A 20,564-nucleotide genomic window follows, 5' to 3' on the forward strand; every position below is an offset into this window, starting at 1 on the left:
TTTCGAAAACTGATTTTCAAGCCATCAGGGGCCAACTCGAGCGGCCTGAAGCGGCCAGGCAAATTTTATGCGTGGTTATAGAATCCGGAGTCTCAATTTTCCACATTAAATCCAATTATTTTATTCTTGGTATAGGATGGATCGTTTTTTGTTTTAATTTCATCTCTTTGCTTGGAAATTAAGTTTTTTATATACAATTTTCGCTTTTAGGTGGAAAATTCAACTTTTTTTTAGGAAAATCGAAAAATGCATATCTTTTGGTGGCTATTCGATTATTTTTGCTCAGAAATGCACCTGTTTTATTAAAAATCAATCTGCATTCTTGGTCGAAAATTAGGATTTTGGTTGAAAAGTCATATTCATTCTGAAATTTTTGTTTATAAATGTAACTGTTTGGATAACAATTAAAAATCTCTTTAGGTTGAAGATTCAACTATTTTGTTACAATTTTTTTTTTAATTCATTATTTTAGTTGAGAATTCGTTCACTTGGTTGAAATTTGTATTATTCTGTGAAAAATGCACTATTTTTACGAAAAACTTAACTTATTTGTTGAAGAATCGTCATGTGACAACATTTACGTTTTTTTTTTTAGTTAGAAATAATTTTTGTCTTTTAATAGACACATTTTTTCAAGTTAGTGTGCAGAATTTCTGAAATTTAATTTCGAACCAAATATAATAATTAAATTAAATTTTCAATAAAAAAATTAATTTTTAAACAAAAAGTTGATTTTCAATTAATTCCTAACAAATTTGTTCAAATTTAAACCAAGTAATAGAATTTTGAATTAGGAAGATTAACCTTCTACCAAAAAATATGAATTTACAATAAAATACATCAATTTTTAACCAACTTGTTGAAGTTCTAGCCAAAAATCATCAATTTTTAGCCAAGGATAAAAAAAATTTTTTAATTAAAAAAAATTAATTCTAAACAGATAATTAAAAACGAAATTTCAGTAAAATAGTTGAATTTTCAGTAAAAGAGATAGCTCTTCAAACGATATACTTAATTTTTCCACTAAATACTACAATTTTTAACTGAAAGCTAAATGCTTCCATAAAAAAATGAATTTTTAACAAAGGAGTTTTATTTTTAAACAAAATACTAGTTTCTATAAAAGACTTAAGTAAGATTACGAATTCTAATGAACTAATGTGGAGAATTCCTGAAAATAAAACCAAAAATTTAACGAACGAATTTTGTCAACCACCATAAAATGTTCGGATTGAAATTTGAAAAAAGACAAAAAACTTTTCTGAAATAAAAAATAAAAAAAATTTATTTCGACAGAAATAAAGATAGGAAAGAAAAATAAGATAGCAACCAACCAAATCCCCTTCCTCCTCTTTTTATTTATTTTTTATTTTTATTTTTGTTATTATCAAATCGCAATAAAAAAAATATTTGTAAAAATCTCGTTGGTGATTATTTTTTACAACTATTTTTTTTATTGTGATTTGATAATAATAAAAATAAAAGAGACAAAAGAACTTTTTAAAAAAGAGAAGGAAGGGAGTTTGGTAGCTTTTCTTCTCATGTTTTGGATTCTTGGTTTTATTTTATGAAATTTTAATATTAACTTGATTATTGGACGTTGAATAGAATTTTAAATTTTATGTTAATATCATTTCAATTTCTTTAATTTTAATTCTAGAGGCCTAGGATCATCAAAGAATGGAAGTCTGGCTTTTTATTTAGAAAAACTTTAAAAAATCTTTTGATAACACTAAGTTGAAGTGGATAAAGATTTGTATCAAAACTTTTGATTAACGGCATCAACAAAAAACGCAGACACTGGTGAAGGCTACTAATGGATATTTAATTTTTATATTAGTCTAACTAAAATAATGTTTTGAAATTATTTTTTCCCAAATTACTCGATTGGCTTTAAAGAAACAACATCATGAATAAATGCAAAGGTTTCTACAAAAGAGTTGAAGATTACGATTTCGGAAAACGTAGATAGCACGTTCCAAAAAGGGAAATGTATTTCTTTTTCTCCCGAAAACCGTGAGAACCAAAGAAGATTTTAGTTTCGATGCTCATCAATCTTTCAAGATCAAGAATCTGTATCAAAACTTGATGTGAAACAACATCAACAAACATAAGGACATACTGGTAGAAGCCATTAATGGATAATTATTTATTTAACAAGTTTGACGAAAATAATTTCAAAAAATTCTTTTTCCGGAAATTATTTAATTGGTTTAAATAAATGACATCATGAAAAAAAAGTAAAATATTTTACAAACGACTTGAAGAAGATTGCAATTCCTACACATGGAGGTAGCATCATCTAAGAATGGAAAATTATTGCTTTTCTTCCGAAAACCATAAAAAGCAAAGATTTTTGTTTTGATTATCAATAATCTTTTAAAAAACAATACTTTAAAGAGAATATAGATCTGTATCGAAACGCTTCATTAAACAATATCAACTAATAAAAGCATACACCAGTATAAGGAACTGATGGATATTTAGTAATTTAACTAAATAATGTTTTGAAATTATTTTTTCTTAAATTACTCAATTGGCTTTAAAGAAACAACATCGTGAATAATTACAACGATTTCTATAAAAGATTGGAGGAAGAATGCAATTTCTTCATGCGTAGGTAGCATCATCCAAGAATAGAAAAGTATTTCTTTTTCTTCCGAAAACCATAAGCAGCAAAGAAGATTTTTGTTTTGATTTTCAACAATCTTTAAATAAAAGTACCTTTAAGACGAAACAGTCACACCAAAATAATTTTAGTAATAATTTTCCTTAAAATTGTTTAATTGGCATTACACATACATCATGAAAAGGTTTATGCAAAATAATTGCATGTGATAATTTCTACACATCTATTATCGTTAAAGAATGAACATGTTTAGCTTTTTCCTTTAAAACCCGTAAGAAACAAAGTATATTTTTTTAGATTTACAAAAATCGGATGTGAAGAGTAATTTAAGTTATTAAACAAGTTTGACTAAAATAATTTTTTGAAATAATTTTTCCTCTAATTATTTAATGGGCTTGAAATAAACATCATAAGCAAATGCAAAGGTTTCTACAAAATACCAAAGAGAATTACATATCTAGCATCATTAAAGAAAAAAAGTTTTGCATTTTTCTTCGGGAACCGTGAGAACCAATGAAGATTTTTGTTTAAACCTTCAAAAATCTTTTGTGAACAATAAAAAACAAGGTCAACAAATAAAGACAGAACTTAAAATATTTTTCGAACTTATTTCCCCTAATATAATTTAATTAGCTTGAAACAAAACTTGAAAAAACATCGTGAAATACTCGAAAATTTTGAAGATGATGATTTCTATCAGTCTAGCATCGAAAGAATGAAAATTTTGCTTTTTTCTCTGAAAACCGTAAAAATTAAAGAAGATGTTGGGGTAGACACTTATAAATCTATTGTTAAATAACATCAACAATTAAGCGCATTCACTGGTAAAATTCACTAATAAATAACTATTTATTTAACCAGTCTAAAAAAATAAATTTTTGAAACTACAGGTACATTTCTTAAACTTATTCAATAGGGTGGTTTTTAACTCGTTTCGTTAACAACGTCAACAAATAAACACATAAACTGGTAGAAACTGCTGATATTAATTTATTTCTATTTTTATTATTTTATAGTAATAAAATAGGAAAAAATAAACTACAAATTTATAATTCAGGTTCTAGTATAACAGCTCTTTTGCTTGTGATTATTTAATTTAATGGTACAATTTCTGCAAAATATAGTCAACCAAACAAGAAGAGTTTTCAACAAAATAGTTAAATGATCCAAAAAAGAAGAATTCTCAAGAAAACATTTGCCTTTTTAACTAAAAAGGATAAATTTCAACAAAACTGTTTAATTTTCCGCAAAGATTAATTTACAATCAAATAGTTGGATTATTAATAAAAAAACATAATTTTTTTAACATTTAGAATTACATTCAACCAAAAAACACCAATTTTCATAAAATTACATAAATTTCACAAAAAATGAATTATCAACGAAAAAGTGGAATTTTTGAAAAAATAATTTAATTTCAGCCAAAAAAACAAACAAATATCTTACAAAATTGTTGAATTTTTCCCCCAAAAAGAATACTATTTATCACAATTCTTTAATTTTTAACCAAATAGTTAAAATTTCAACAAAATATTTTGACTTTCAATAAAATAGTTGAATAATTAACTAAAAAAGATGCATTTCTTACAAAATATGTACATGGATTTTCAAAAAAATGAATGGTCAACCGAATATTTGAATTTTCTACCAAAGTAATTAAACGTTTCACAAAAAACAGGATATTTTTAACAAAATAGTGAAAATTTTAACTAAATAGATAAACTTTTAACAAAATTGTGTGAATTTAGAATAACAATATTTTTTTCAAATCTCAATGCAAAAAAAAACAATACAAGAACAAGATTTTTGATTGAAACATCAATTATTTTTTAAAAACACTACTATGCGCACATTAAAAAAAAGAATTTTTTTAATTGTATAAATTCGAGAATTTTCTAGTTTTTTTTTTAATTCGGCAAGTTTCTCTTGAATTGTATTATTACAAAATTTTCAAATTTTGGTAACATTATAATCTATAATTTATATACTGAATTTGAAAAGTAAAAAAACTTTTTTAACTAATATTTTTTATTATTAAGAATGAAATTATTAAATATTTAAAGAAAGTTCTAAAAAAATATTTAAAAAACCGTTTTGGTCGAAATATATTATGATTGTATTTTTAATGGATAAACAATATTTATTTTTCAAAATGTTTTTAATTGTTCAAAATAGGGAATACAAATTATTATTTGTGAATTTTAAAATACTGTCATGTTATAAACGAAAAATTGCCGAATAATAAAATTTTGCAAGAAAATTGCAAATTGTTCGAAATTTAAACATTACAAAAAAAGTTCTATTCAATATTTCTTCATTATTCAGAATACAATTATTAAATATATAAAAAACTGCAAAAAAATAAACAACAAAAAAGTGTTTTATTCCAAATATTTTACTTATATTTTTCTAATGATTAAATAATATTCATTGAAAACCAATTTTGATAATTGTTTAAATTCGGGAATAAATATTATGATTTGAGAATTAAAAAATTCGGTAATATTATAATAATAAACAAAAAATTGCCGAAGTATAAAATATCAAACACTGTAAAACGTTCTGAATCAAGAAAATTTCCGAATCAAACAATTAAATTTTTTTGCAATAAATATGATTTAATTACTAAAAATTAAATAATGTAGTGTTTTAAACAAAAAAATGTGATATGTTTAATGCTCTTTTTAATTATTTCTTAAAATTAAAATAATTTTAAAAAGTCATTGTCTATTGAAAAAAATATCTGTGATACAAATATTTAATGATTATTGTTTAATAAATAAACAATATATAATTATAATGTTTTAAATTCTTTCGGTAACTTAATCATTCGGGATTTTAAAATTAAAATTTTTTTTATAGTTTCGAGAAGTTTATTTGTCATGTTTTTCCAATTAATAAAAATAAAATACAATGTTAAAATAAATGAAGTCTTTTTCCTAAAGTTAAAGAAACTCACGAGTCGTAGGTCCATCTTCGGCACTTTAATTCCTCCGGACTTCCGGTTCCTGGTTCATCACACTCACAGAATACAAAACCTTGCTTTCTCACTTGAGTCACTTTGATAAAAAAAAATTAATAAAAAAATTTCCTTAAAAAAAAAATACACTGAAGAGCATGGACCGAACAATCAAACAACTCAACTCACTGGCCTTGCATCGCACTCTCGTTCCGGTTCGGTACACGCGACCGCGAACTTGAAATCAAGATCCTCCAGAAGGAGGGGGTGGAGTAGGAGGGGCAGAAATCCTCGGTGGAAGGTGCACACCTGACCAGGGTCAAAGAAAGAGTACATGGACGTTCAACACCCGGGTGACTTATATATTCATTCCCCCCCCCCCTCCCCAACTAACGCTTTCATAACGCCACCAACCACTTAGAAACCATTCAGGCCCTTTTCAAATTTCTTACCTGCGGAATCACCCTTGAAGACCTTAGAAAATCATTTCTCATCAGAAATGTTTTTTTCAAAATTAATTAAAATAACTAAAAACATTTTTAAGGGAGTTATGTTAAAAAAAATGTACAGTCAAAAGAAAGCCAATAGGAAATTTTTCTACAAAACAAGTGAATTTTAAGTGTGTTTTTAATAACATTTTTGTATCATTATTAAATTTCAATTTTCGGGAAATAATACAATTTTTAATTTAAAAAAATGGATTTTTCAGAAAAAATGGTAATAGTTGAATTTTCTTCTACAAAATGCGTTTTATTTTAATTCAGAAGCTTTTTAATTCAATCCATAATAATGAAATTAAAAAAAAAGAACAATTGAATTTTCAAATTGAAAAAATGAATTTTTAAACAAAAAATTTAATTTTCAAACAAAAAGTTAAATATGTTAATGAAAGTTAATTTTCAACCTAAACTGAGTATTATTAGTTGAATTTTCTACTACAATAGTTTACTTTTGATTTTAACACAAAAAGATGAATTTTTGATAAAACTGCTGAAACTTTAAACTAACAAAATGATTAGTAATATAATAAATTTAATTTTCACATAAATATTTAAATTGTATGTCAAAGTAGTTTAATTTTCAATCGATAAATACTAATATTCTACAAAAGTCTAATTTTAATGAAATTCTTGAATAATTAATTAATTTTCATTTTCAAAGAAATAATACAATTTAAGAAAAAAAAAAGAAATTTCTTCCGACAAATTTAATAGTTAAAATTTCAACTACAAAATATGTTTTGTTTCAAATCAGAAACATTTGAATTCCATCCACAATAACGAAATTAAAAAAAAAAAACAGTTAAATGTTCAAATTAAAAAAATTAATATTTAACCAAAAAGTTAAATTTTCAAAAGAATGTTAATTTCAACCTAAACTGAATTTTTTGAAATTGAATTTTTTACAAAAATAGTCTATTTTAATTTTAATCCAATAAGAGGAAGTTTTAAGATAACAGTCGAATTTGAAGCTAAAAATGATGTCCTCCTAACAAAATGATTAATTATTAATATAATAAATTTAGTTTCAAATCAATATTTTTATTTTATGCCAAAGTAGTTTAATTTTCAACCGAAAAAATGTGATTTTTTAACAAAAGTCGAATTTTAATAAAATGGTCGAATCATGAATAAACTTTCATTTTTAACAAAATAATTCAATTTTTATGCAAAAAAGATAAAATTTTCAGGAAAAATATAATATTTTATATTTGAGCTACAAGGGGAATTTCATTTAAAATCAGAAACATTTGAATTCAGTTCACAATATAGAAATTTAAGGAAAAAAATGGATACATTTTTAAATTGAATAAATGAATTTTTTTAACGAAAAAATTAATATTCAACTAAAAATTTGATTAAAAAAAAGTTCATTTTCAACGTAAACTGAATTTTTTAATTGAATTTTTTTACAAACATATTCTACTTTTAATTTTAACCCAAAAATACAAAATTTTAACGAAACAGGATTTTAAACTTAAAAATGATGCCCTATTAACAAAATGGTTAATAATATAATAAAGTAATTTTTACCTAAATATTTAAATTTTCTACGAAAATAGTTTAATTTTCAACCGAAAAATACAAATTCTCAACAGAAGTAGAATTTTATTAAAATTGTTGAATCATTAATAAATTCTCATTTTTAACAAAATAATTCATTTTTAATAAAAAAAATGCAGTTTTAAAGAAAAATGTATTATTTTGTATTTCAATTACTAAAAACATTTTATTTTAAATCAGAAACATTTGATTTCAATAAAAAATAACGATTTTTTAAAAACGAAACAATTACATTTTTCATTTAAAATTTTGAAATTTTTACAAAAAAATTTAATATTATACCAATATTCTCACTCTGAAAATATAAATTCGAAAAAAAGTTAATTTTGAGCCTGACTTAAATTTTTTTAATTAAAAAAAAATTGTTGAGTTTCAAACCAAAAAGACGAATTTATAGCAAACATTTGAATTTCAAAATAAAAATGATGCCCTTCGAACAAAATGGTTAATAATATTATAAAGTTAATTTTAAGCAAAATATTTAAATTTTTGACCAAAGTAGTTCAATTTTCAAACGAAAAATACAAAGTTTAATATTATTGTTGATTCTTTAATAATTTTTCTTTTTCAACAGAATAATTAATTTTTCAACCAAATAAGAAAATTTTTTCACGTAAAATGTTAAAGTCGATATTTCAACTATAAAAAGCATTTTATTTTAAATTAGAAAGATTTGAATTTAATAAAAAATAATGATTCATTTTTCTTCCGAAAAGGAGTTAAATTTTCAAATCGAAAATATGATTTTTTTTTAAATTTAATATTCAATCAAACAGTTGATTTCTCAATCTAAAAATATCAATTTCAAAATAAATTAATTTTTATCCCGAATAGAATTATTTTAAATTGAAATTGATGACTTTAAAAAAAATCGTTAGTGATGTAATAAATATAATTTTTACCCAACCATTTGAATTTTTTACCAAAATAGTTCAATTATTCATGGAAAAACACAATTCTTCAAGGAGAGTTAAATTTTAATCAAATTGCCGAACCATTAATTAATTTTTTATTTTTAACAAAATAATTAAATTTTTAAACAAATAAGATTATTTTTAAACAAAAAATGTATGAGTTGATATTTCAACTGCAATAATAATTGTATATTAAATTAGAAAAATTTAAATTCAATCCAAAATAACAAAATTTTAACTTTTTATGGAAATTAGTCCGATTTTTAACCTAAAAATGCAAATTTTCAATAAGAGGCGAATATAAATAAAATAATTGAATCATTGAGAAATTTTCCTTTTTTATAAAATAATTTAATTTTCACGAAAAATATAATATTTGAAATTTGGGCTACAAGAAGAATTTTGTTTGATAGCAGAAACATTTGAATTCAATCTAAAATAGAGAAGATGAAAAAACATTTTGAATTCTTAATCTAAAAATATGAATTAAAAAAAGGAAATTTTCATCCCACATTGAATTATTTTAAACCAAAAAGGATGGCTTCCTATCAAAATTGTTAATTAATATAATAAAGTTAATCTTCACTTAAAATTTCTTCCTGAAAATACGAATTTTCAAGCAAACAGGGTAAAATCTTAATAAAATTTTTAAATTGTGACTCTATTTTCATTTTCAACAAAATAAAAAAAATTTTGACAAAAAAAATGAATTTTGCAACAAAAATGCAATAGTTGATAGTCCAGAACCAACAGAATTTTATTCTCGTTAAAAAATTGTTACTCAGTACAAAAAAATATTAGCAATAAGATTATTTTCGTGTGAAAATACGAATTTTCAGCAATAGTTGAATTTTCCAGCAAACAAGATAAATATTTATTTTAATTTGTTGAATTTTTAATACTTTTTCATTTTTTTTAAATAAAAAATTTTTAAACAACAAATATCAATTCATCTCAGAAAATGTAGTAGTTACTATTTTATCAAATAAAAAAAAAAAGTTCAATTTTATTTGTAAATACTTGAATTTAACCCAAAGACTAATTTCGCAACTATAAAGGTGAATTTTCAATACATTTTTTGACTTTAAATTCCCAAATTTTCTGTAAATTTCTAAATTAGGAAGAAAGCATTTAAATTCAAAGAAAAAGACCGATTTTGCAACAAAATAATACAATTTTTCACCAGAAGAGGTTAATTCTTCACAAAAAAATGTAATTGTTTATATTTTAAGCAAAAACTGTTTCTTATTTAATTTTAAAAACATTTTAATTTAACATGGAAAGAAAAAATTTGACTCTTTTGTAAAAATGTTAACAGTTTTTAAGAAATTTAAAAATTTGATTGAAATTTGAATTTTTTTTTATATAAAAATATTTTATGGTAAAAAATTCAGCTCTTGGTGGAAATTCCATCTTTTTGGTTGAAAATTTTTGGTTAAATTCAACTGTCCTCCAATTGCAATACATTTTTTTTGTAGATATTTATAAGTAGTTGATGCTGTTATATTTTTCGTTAAAAAGTAGTTTTTTTGTTTGTTTGAAAAATGAACTATTCTATTTATGGTTGAAAATTTCTCTTTTTATGTTGAAAAATCCACTTCAATTTTCAACTACTTTGTTAAAATTAATTTTTGGGTTGGATAGTCATAATATTAGTTGAAAATGTAATTCTTTAGTTAAAATTTTTACTATTTTGTTAATTGTTTATTGTTGTGGATTTTAAATTAATATATTTTTTGTTTGGGACATTTTTATTTGAAAATTTACCTATTCCAAATTTTGGTGGAAAACTGAGCTTTTTATTTGAAAATTTGTCTGTGTTGTTTGATTTATCTCTTTTGTTCGAAGTTTTATCTTTTTTGGTTAAAAACGCAACGGTTTGCTTAAAAATTAATCTGTTAAAATTTGTTTTTAAATTGAACTATTTTTGTTTGCAATTAATTTTTTTTGTTTGAATTTCTATCATTGTCTGATACTATTACAGTTTATCCAGCAAATTAATTCCATTGGTTCAAAATTTAACATATCCATTTTTGTCAAAGTATGTCTTTTTAAGTTAAATAGTATACTAACTAATTGTATGTTCACGTACATACAATGTTGAAAATGTATTTTTTCGATTAATAAGTCAACTTTTTATTTAAAAAATCATTTATTTAATTGAAAATGTAACTCTTTTGTTAACAATTATTATTTTTGGTTGAAAACTTATCTGAAGAAGTTTTAAATTTAAATACATGGTCAAAAGTTGAATTAATTTGTTAAAAACCATTTTTTTTCTTAAGCTGTTATTCATTGAAAATGAATAACATTGAAAATTATTTTTTTGTTTTGAAAATAAACTTTTTTAACTTAAATTTGAACTGTACGATTTTTACTGGATAAATAATATTTTTTATTTGAAAATTGAACTATTTGGTGGACATTTCATGTTTTCGGTTGAAAATTTAACTTTTTTTGCATAAAATTAATCTTTTGGGTTGAAAATTGATCTTCTTAGCTTAAAATTTAACTATTTAGTTAAAAATATATCTATTTTGTTCTAAAATGCATACTTTATTTAAATGAAAAAAATTTCAAGTTTTAAATCATTAAAATTTTTTAAATCTTTTAAATATCTCACAAACTCACTTGAATTTTTTTATAAAATTTGATAATCTTGAAAAATTGAACAATTTTTTGTTGAAATCTTCTACACTCTTTTAAAAAATGATTGAAAATCTTTTAAAATGTTTAAAATTTTTTTAAGTTTTCTCTTGAAATATATTTTTCAAAATAACAAGCTATATAAATTTTTTCATTGTATCTTGAGAAAATTATTTTCTTCTCCTGAAAATTCTACAAATTCTTAAAAAACATTCTTTTTCGAAATCGAAAAACTATGCATTACTTTTTTTAATCTTCTGAACATTTAAATTATTTTCTAATATTTTCAAAACTTCTTAATCTTTCAGTATCTTTTAAAATTATTTAAAATTTTTCCTAACAGTTTTTTTTAATAATGCAAAAATAATAAAATTGACTTGTAAACTTGCAGATTATATTTAGGAAATTACAAATTTTATGAGGAATCTTAAGCGACTGTTTTCATTCCCTTCAAACACTTAACAAATTTTAAAAAGCTGAAAATTTTCAAAATCTTTAAAAATGTATATTGAAAAAAAAATTGTGTAGTCTTTACAAGTTTAAAATAATGTCTTAATCTTCTCAGAACTTCTAAATATGTCTTAAACTTATTCTAGAATTTTCTAATTTTGAAAAATGGAAGACATTTTTTCAACTTAATTTTTTGTCATTTTCTTTTAAGTTTTACATATCAAATAACATTAAACATCTCGCAAAAATTCAAAAAGAATTAATAAAAAAATAGAGGCCCCAGCTCGACCCATCAAGGCCAATTTTTTGATTTAAAGAGAAAAAAAAATCTAAGACAGAATTGAACAAAATATTACAAAAGGATCTAAAAAAAATTGAGCTTTTAAAATTTGATTTTTCAAAACTTAGATCTCGGATAATTTTTTGATTCCTTGTTCTCTTTAAAAATATTTTTGTTTACATTTTTTCAAGAGACTGTTTCTGTACAAAATGGACTTGAATTCGAAGAAAGATGAAATATTCACTTTTTAAAAATCTGTCGATTCATTCATCCCTTGGGAAAATCGAGATCGATAAATACAGGCTGAGAAGAGAAAAAATGTGACGACCGATTACAAAAGAATTCCTGCTTCGACTTTTCGCCCGCTAATGGTCGCACCTGCATAGTTGAGTTAGGTTGTGTCGAAGATAAAAGCTAAGAGGATTGATGATTTCTTCTCTAAAAGCCAAACAAAAAATGTTAATAGCTGCATTTCCAAAGATATCAACGAAACAAGTTTTTTTTTTATTCGATAGATTTTTAGTACATTTAGTTCCATTTCTGTAGCTCTTAGTTTTTAATTGTTATTTAAAGCAAATTTGAAACATTTACATCTTTTATTTTTAAAATACTTTATCCTTTAGATGAAAAAAATAACGTCCATCTTGGTACACTGAAAAAAATTGTTCTTGAGTCAAGTGATTCGCTAACGAACCAAGCCGTATGGTGAGCCTAAACAATTTTCAAACTAAAAGTTGTTGAAAAATGTTAGTACTGAATTTTACTTATTTCAAAAAAGGCACAATACTTTTTTTTCTTAATATATTTAAAAATGTTATGAGATATCTAAAAGTAATAAACAATAAAAAAGTTCGAATGCAAAAATGCTTTAGTAACCTTCATGAACTAAAAATAATTTTCTGCGGTGCAAACATCTTCATAAAATGCGCAGTTTTTAATTTATCCAAAATTTTTATATAATACACTCTTACTCCATTTTTAATGCAAAATAACATTTCTGACAATAATTTAAAATTTGTGAAAAAGCGAATGAAGTTTCACTTATTTAATAAGGGACACAATACTTGTTGTTTTTAAATATTTAAAGCGCTTAAAAAGGACCCAAAGGTAATAAATAATAAAGAAAAGTTGCAAGTATTAAAATGCTTTAATAAAATCAATGACAAAAAATAATGTTCTACTCGTTGAAAATTTTCATCAAACGAACAGTTTTCAATTTATCGAATTTTTTTATCATGAGTGTTTGATTAAGATTTAAATATAGAATAGCTTTCATTAAAGATAAATTAAAAATATGTGAAAAATAATTGAACATCACTTATTTTACAAAGGGTTCAATATTTTTTTTCTTTATAAATTTAGTCCGCTTAAAAACGATCTAAAGTCCAAGAAATTTTCTATGATTAATGAATTCTTTAACTGAAAAAATGAATTTTTTAAATTTTATCTTAAAAAACATAAATCTATACTTAATTATTTAAAATAGCAAAATTATGTGCGCGCTATAGTGCGCGAGGAGCGTTGTATTGTCAATTAATAATATAAAAATATAAAACATGATATTAAATATTTCAGATAGCAAGTAAGAATATAGAAAAGAAAATTATAAAAAAATCCTGCCTAATAAAGAAATTAGTTTTTTATTAAGGAAAAAATAATTTTGTGGTTTCGGCTGAATTAACATTATGTTTAAAGTTAAAAAATCTGTTGCCTAGAACTTATTTATTTTAAATTAGAATAACACATAATCATTTTATATTTTCAAAACTAATTTATTTACTTATAACTTTCATGAATTTTTATATTTTTGTAATTTTCAAACTGATATTATCGAACACGAAAATTGTGTGTAAAAAAATACAATTATGTTTTGCAACGCTAATTTAAATTAAATAAGGGTCACATAACAAAATATTTAACTTTTTAAAAATCAATTTTAATCTAGCCAAATCCACAAAAGTAATATTTCTTTATTGAAAAAAGAATTTCTGTATTTAGTGGGGATATTTATTATTATTTTTAAATTCGGATGATTTTTTCTTACCTTGAACACTACACAAAAATAATTTAAGGGTGGCCGTTTTAATCGACGAAAAAAATTCCCATTTATTTTACGAATTACGATTTAATTTTTATAAAAAAATTTTCTGAAGGTTTAAAATACCTCCTTTCCAATTACACTTTGTTTGTAAAGTTTTGCGATTTAAAATGAACATTTGAATTCTGATTACGAAATTATGCACAAATGTATTTAAATTTTTTCTGGAATATTTAAAAATATTATAAATAAGTCGAATCTTCAAAAAAATGTAGAATAAAAAATTATTTCAATGATTCACTGAAAATAATTCCTTAATGCTGTTTATGTTATGAGCAGATTAATTACTTATTAGCTATTAACTTATAACTTATTAATTTTTAAAATTATGTGTACTTGCTTTTTTTATATGTGTGTAAAAGGTTATTAATAATTAAATTTTTTAGAAATTATAAACAAATAATAGATTCAATACTTTCCCGATGATTCATTTAGATAAATAGAGATATTTCTGGTTCCAATCAATGAACACAAAAATTAGTGCGCGCACATAATAATCTAGTAGCTATGAAATTAGAGTTTTTATTCATATCACATGGAACCTGACCCTCTTTAAGAAAGAGCTCATTAAAGATTTTAGTGATAAGAAAGAAACCTTTTAGAATTATCATAACAACCTAAAAGCTCTACAACAAAGACCATTTCTCTAATCGATTTCCTTTCCTCGAAACCTGAAACGAAAAGAGCAGTCCTGAATACTAAAACACAAAAGTCAAAATTAACTATGAAAGTATTATTAAAAAAAAAAATAAAGTTTCTATGATAGAGGTAATTTAAAAATTCTTGGGAAGAATTTCAAAATGGAAAAGAAATTTTTTGCACGTTTCGAATTTCGCATTCACCTGTGTTGAAAATTCTATCAAGAATAGCTTCGAGAAATTAAACGAGGAAATCGAGGGTGAACCTCCAGAATACAAAATCACCAGAAAGCGATGAGAAAGTTGAACGGAGTTTATTGCCCATAGTCATTATGCGTGACATTTGTCGCCGATGCAAATGATTATTGTAAATGAGGAAAAAAAAGAAACACATATTGCTTTTTTTAATTAAGATTATAATAAATAATTAACTTAGTGACCGTACATAAATTATGTAACAACTCAAAAAGGGGGGGGGGGGAGGTGTCGAATTATTTTGTCGCGACTTATTGCTGGGAAAAAAAATTCTGATGGAGCCAATACTTTTGATAATGTTAATAGTATATAACGCACGCGTCTTTATAGAATTCAATGAATTCATGGAATTTAAGGAACTTGTGAATTTTATAGAATTTACGGAATAAAAGGTATTCACGGATTTCATATAAAACCCGGAATTCACGGATTTCATGGAATTCACAGAATGCCCGAATACCGAGGAATTCACGAGATTCAAAGAATTCATGGAATCTAAGGAATTTACGGAATTCATGAAATTTATGGAATATAAAGAATTTACGGAATTCACGGAATTCAAGGAATTCATAGAATTCATGGTATTCACGGAATTCAACGAATTCAATGAATTCATGGAATTTACTGAGTTGAAGAAAATCAAGAAATTCACGAAATTCAAGAAAATCAGGTAATTTACGGAATTTACGGAATTCATGGAATCCAAAAAATTCACGAAAATCAAAGAATTTACGGAATTCAATGAATGTAGGGAATCCAAAGAATTCAAGGAACTCGAGGAATTCATGATATTTAACAAATTCACTAAATTAATGTACTCGAGGAGTTTATAGAATTCGAGAATTCATGGAATTCACGGTATTCATAAAATATACGGAATGCATGGAAATTACGGGTTTCACATGGATTTCACGCAATTCATGGAAGTTACGGAATTTATGCCATTCATGGAATTGTACTAATTCGTGAAATTCAAGTTCAATAAAATCAAGGAATTCAGGGAATTTATCGACTTCATGGTCTCCCACGAATCCCTTGTATTTCATAAATTCTGTGACTTCCCTGAATTCCAACAAATTCCTAAATTCCTTGAATTTCTTAAATTCCGTGAATTCCTTGACTTCCATAAATTGCTTGATTTCCATGAATTCCTTGAATTCCATGAATTCCACGAATCCCATGAATTCTGTAAATTTCTTGAATTCCGTAAATTCCATAAATTCTATGAATTACGAAATTCTATAAATATTATCAAATAATTTATTTTCGTAAACTCTGCGAATTCCTTTAATTCCAAGAATTACATGAATTCTGTGAATTCTGGGCATTACACAAATTCCGTGAATTCCTTGAATTTCATAAATTCCGTAATTACAATCATTTCCGCGAATTCCTTGAATACCTTGAATTCCATAAAGTACGCGTAATCCGTAAATTCCTTGAATTCCTTAAATTTCTTGAATTCCTACGATTCCATGAATCTCGTAAAATTCCGCTAATTCCATGAATTCCGTGAATTCCATCAATGAAGCGAATTCCGTGAAATCCGTAAATTCCATGAATTTGGTAAATTTCACGATTTCCATCAATTCCATGGATTTAGTGAATTCCTTGAATTCCATCAATTCCGTGAATTCCTTCAATTCCATGAATTCTGCGAATTCCGAGACTTCTATCAAATGTCGTGAATTCCGCGAATTACATAGATTTCATGAATTCGTTTAACAAAGTTTAACAATTTTCTTAAAAAGACATCCTTTTTGGTTGCAAATTTCACATTTTTGTTAAAATATCTGTATTTTTAGGTTAAAAATCCAACTTTTATCTTAAAATATTAACGTTTTTTTTTTAATTCATATTTTGTAGCTGATAAATTTTTCGACGAAATCTATTTTGGACAAAAACAATTTTTTTAAATTGGTCTCTCTTATCTCAAAGTTCACCTGTTCCAATAGAATTTTAATTTCTTTTTTTTCTACAAAAATGCAACTGTTTAGTTGCAAATTTAATTATCTTGCTAAAAAGTCATGCTTTTTGTTTAAAAATTCGAATATCTAGCAACAAAATTACTTCTTGTTTACAATTCTTATTTTGGTGTTGGAAATTTAAATGAAATCTTGTTTGGATGAAACCTTACCTTTTTTTTTTAATTCATCTTTTTTAGAAAAATTTCATCTTTCTTGTATAAAAATGCAACTGTACGGTTGAAAAATCTAAATCTTTTTTGAAAGTTTATCTTTTTGATTATTAAATTCACTTGCTGTCTCAGAAATTTCATAGTTCTTACATAAAAATGCTAATTTTTGGTTGAAAATTCTGTTTTTTTTTGAAAATTTAACTATTTCGCAGAAAATTTATATTTTTGTGTCAAAACGTTTTTTGGATGAAAATTCAACAATCAAAAAATTTTTTTAACAAAAATTCATCTGTTATAGTGTAAGAGAAATTTAATCTTTTTTGGAAAAAATGCTAGTTTTTAGTTGAAAATTAAATTATTCTGTTAAAAAAACATACTTTTTTAATGAAAATTCTAATGTTTTATTGAAAATTAAATTTTTTCGCAGAAAATGTAATTTTTATTTAAGGTTTATAATTTGGTGTTGAAAAATGAACTTAAATCTTGTGTCGATGAAAAATTAACTTAAAAAAAAAGTTTGACGTTTTTTATTAAAAATTCATCTGTGTTAGTAAAAGTCAAATTTTTTTATGATAAAAATGCAACTGTTTGGTAGAAGATTCAACTATCTTGTAAAAAAATTCATCCTTTTTGGTTGCAATTTGCTATTTTTTAGTTAAAAATTAAGCTATTCTTTTAAAAAGCCATACTTTTCGGTTGAAAATTTAACTATTTCGTAGCAATTTAATTTTTCTTAAAAATTTATTTTTTGGCATTTGTTGTTTTTTATTAAAAATTGATCTGTTTTAGTGAAAATTTCACTTTTTTAAAAATAGAAATGCAACTATTTAGTAGAGGATTCAACAATTTTGTAAAAAATGCATCCCTCTTCATTCAAAAAATTTGTTGGATCGGATTAAAAATTTAACTTTTTTTGTAGAAACTTATGTTTTGTTACAAAATATTTATATTAAGATCTCAAAAGGTCAAAACCCTTTTTGGATGAAAATTCAATTATCAAAATATTTAAAATTTTTATCTTAAAAAGTCAACTGGAATCCTTTTTTGAATGCATACTCAACTATATCTTTTAAATTTCATTTTTCGATTTAAGTACTAATCTATTTAAGTAGAAATTGTATTTCTTTTTTTAAGAAAATGGAACTTTTTGGTTCCCATTTCTCTTCTTTGCTTGAGTATTACTCTATTTTGTTTGAAAGATTTATTTGAATCATTTTGTTAAGAAATAATTTTGTTTATGAAGATTTATATTTTTAGTTAAAAATTTATCTCTTTGCTTGAAATTGTAACTATTTTTTTGAAAATTAATAATTTTTAATTAAAAATTCAACTACTTGAGTAAAAGTTAAACTGCATTGTTAAAAATTAATTTGTTTTATTTAAGGCTTATGTCTTTGGTTGAAAATTTAGTGGAAAAGCCTTTTTTCTGTTTAAAATTAATTTTTCATCTGAAAATGTAACTTTTCCATTCTCTTAAGATTATTCTTTTTCATTTGAAAATTTTCTTTTTTTGGCAAACAAATTACTTTCTGAGTTTGCATTTTTGCCGAGGAAAATGTATCAGTTTCGTTGAAAATTAATTTTTTGCTGAAAATTATATTTTTTCTTTAAAGATTCAATTTTTGTAGAGAAAATTCATCTTTTGGCTTCAAGGTTCAACAATTTAGATAAAATTGCGTCTTGAGTGGAAAATCATTATTTGCTGAAAATCCGCCTTTTTGTTTTTTTTTTTAAATTATTTTTCTATATAAATTTCATACTTTTTATTGAAATATAAAATATGACACTTTTTTGTTAGGACTGTATCTTCTTAGGTTGAAAATTCAAGTATTTTGTTGAAAAGCCATCTTTTATAGTAGAAAAGAAATTTTTTATTTAAAAACAAATTAATCAATTTCCCAATTTTAAATTCCTATTAAAAGTACTTCTTATTCCATTTATAAAAGATTCATTTATTAAAAGTATTACAAAAATAGCCACTGTATAATGTTTAGAATTAATTATACTTTTCTTTTCAAACAAGAATGTATTATTTTGCACTCATGAATTTTTAATTTGTCAACATGGAAAGTAAAAATAGAATACCAGAAGATAGAAATCATCGCTTCGAAGGCAATGTTTTGAACATCGTGAAGCCACAACACCTGTGTCTCCTTATCAGCTCGAAAAAACCGTCGAGGTTTGTTTGAAATTATAACTATGAAAAGATAAAGATCATTGCGGCCAAGAACGCGAAATGAAGGTCTGAAGACACTTTCGTTATTTTGTGTCGAGATGCGTACAAAAATACGTGCTCTTCGATTTTTGTCGTGGAGACAAATTTTTCTTTCTTTTCTTCTTTTGCTTTTTATTCTGTGTTTAATTCTTCAATCAGTTACCTCTGTAAGTACAAATTTATATAATTGAAATTTTGCAATGCCATGTTTGTGATTTTATTTCTTTAAAAAAAGGTGGCACCATGTACAGAACCTGGCAGATTTCTGAATAAAAATCAAACAGATGGGACAGAGTATTGGCTCTGCTATTTAGATGAGAGTGATGAATTGGCTTGGATAAATATGAAATGTCCAAATATGCGAATTTTTGATTCTGCTACCAAAACATGTGTTCAGAAAACAACAACAACCACAACAACTACAACAACAACTACTACTACCACAACAATTGGAGGGACTACTAAAACTACTACAACAACAACAACTACTACCACTAAAGCGACACCTGGGTTGCAAACTACTACAGCAACTACTACTTCTGTAAGTACTAAATCGGATACAAATTTTGCAATACATTTGTTGCAATTCAGTAATGTATCATTTTTAACAATTCCAAAAAAGGCAGGGCCATGTACAAAGCCTGGCAGGTTTCTAAATTTGAATCAAACAGATGGGAAATCGTATTGGTTCTGTTATTTGGACGACAATAATAATTTGGCTTGGACGAGTATGAGATGTCCAGATGAACGAATGTTTGATTCTACTTCCGAAACATGTGTTTTAAATAAAAATACTTCTTTAACTCAAATTCCTGGAGCGACTTCTACTATGATGAGAACTCCTCCCACAACCTTGGCTAGAACAACAGCTACAACACCTGCAATGACAACAGCTACAACACCAGAGATGACAACAGCTACAACACCGGCAATGACAACAGCTACAACACCAGAGATGACAACAGCTACAACACCTGCAATGGAAAGTGGAACAACTACTAAGTTGATAACAGGAACAACAACTCCAACATTCGAGACCACAACACCATCCCCAACAACATCCGAAACATTGTCTGTTATTCCTCGACCATCAGAAGCCACAACACCAACCCCAACAACCCCATCAGTATTTTCGAAATCAATTCCCGTATTGCCAGTTCCAGCACCTCCCACAGTAGCCACAACATAAGTCACAACTGGTTTGTACTTAACTTAGATCTCTGAATAAATATTTTTTTACTCCCGACACTGAAAATATTGTCAACAAGCTCTGTCAGCCT

The 20,564-nt window shown here is 24.6% G+C and overlaps 2 protein-coding genes across 2 annotated transcripts in view; one reads left to right on the forward strand and one right to left on the reverse strand.

Moving 5' to 3' along the window:
• The window catches only part of LOC117173727, a 59,070-nt gene extending 53,403 nt beyond the window's left edge, over positions 1-5,667 (reverse strand). Inside the window, exon 1 of the mRNA XM_033362368.1 lies at positions 5,589-5,667. Within this exon, the coding sequence (XP_033218259.1) occupies positions 5,589-5,603 (15 nt within the window). The 5' untranslated portion in view covers positions 5,604-5,667. The remainder of the gene's footprint in view (positions 1-5,588) is intronic.
• Positions 5,668-19,315: 13,648 nt separating this feature from the next.
• LOC117173215 (integumentary mucin C.1-like) lies at positions 19,316-20,502 on the forward strand. Its single transcript, XM_033361669.1, has 3 exons — positions 19,316-19,451; positions 19,520-19,825; positions 19,907-20,502. The coding sequence occupies exons 1-3, from the start codon at positions 19,344-19,346 to the stop codon at positions 20,471-20,473; spliced, it is 981 nt and encodes a 326-aa protein (XP_033217560.1). The 5' UTR covers positions 19,316-19,343; the 3' UTR covers positions 20,474-20,502.
• The last annotated feature ends 62 nt before the right edge of the window (positions 20,503-20,564 follow it).

The sequence above is a fragment of the Belonocnema kinseyi genome, chromosome 5 (genome assembly GCF_010883055.1).
Source record: "Belonocnema kinseyi isolate 2016_QV_RU_SX_M_011 chromosome 5, B_treatae_v1, whole genome shotgun sequence".
Classification (NCBI taxonomy): domain Eukaryota; kingdom Metazoa; phylum Arthropoda; class Insecta; order Hymenoptera; family Cynipidae; genus Belonocnema; species Belonocnema kinseyi.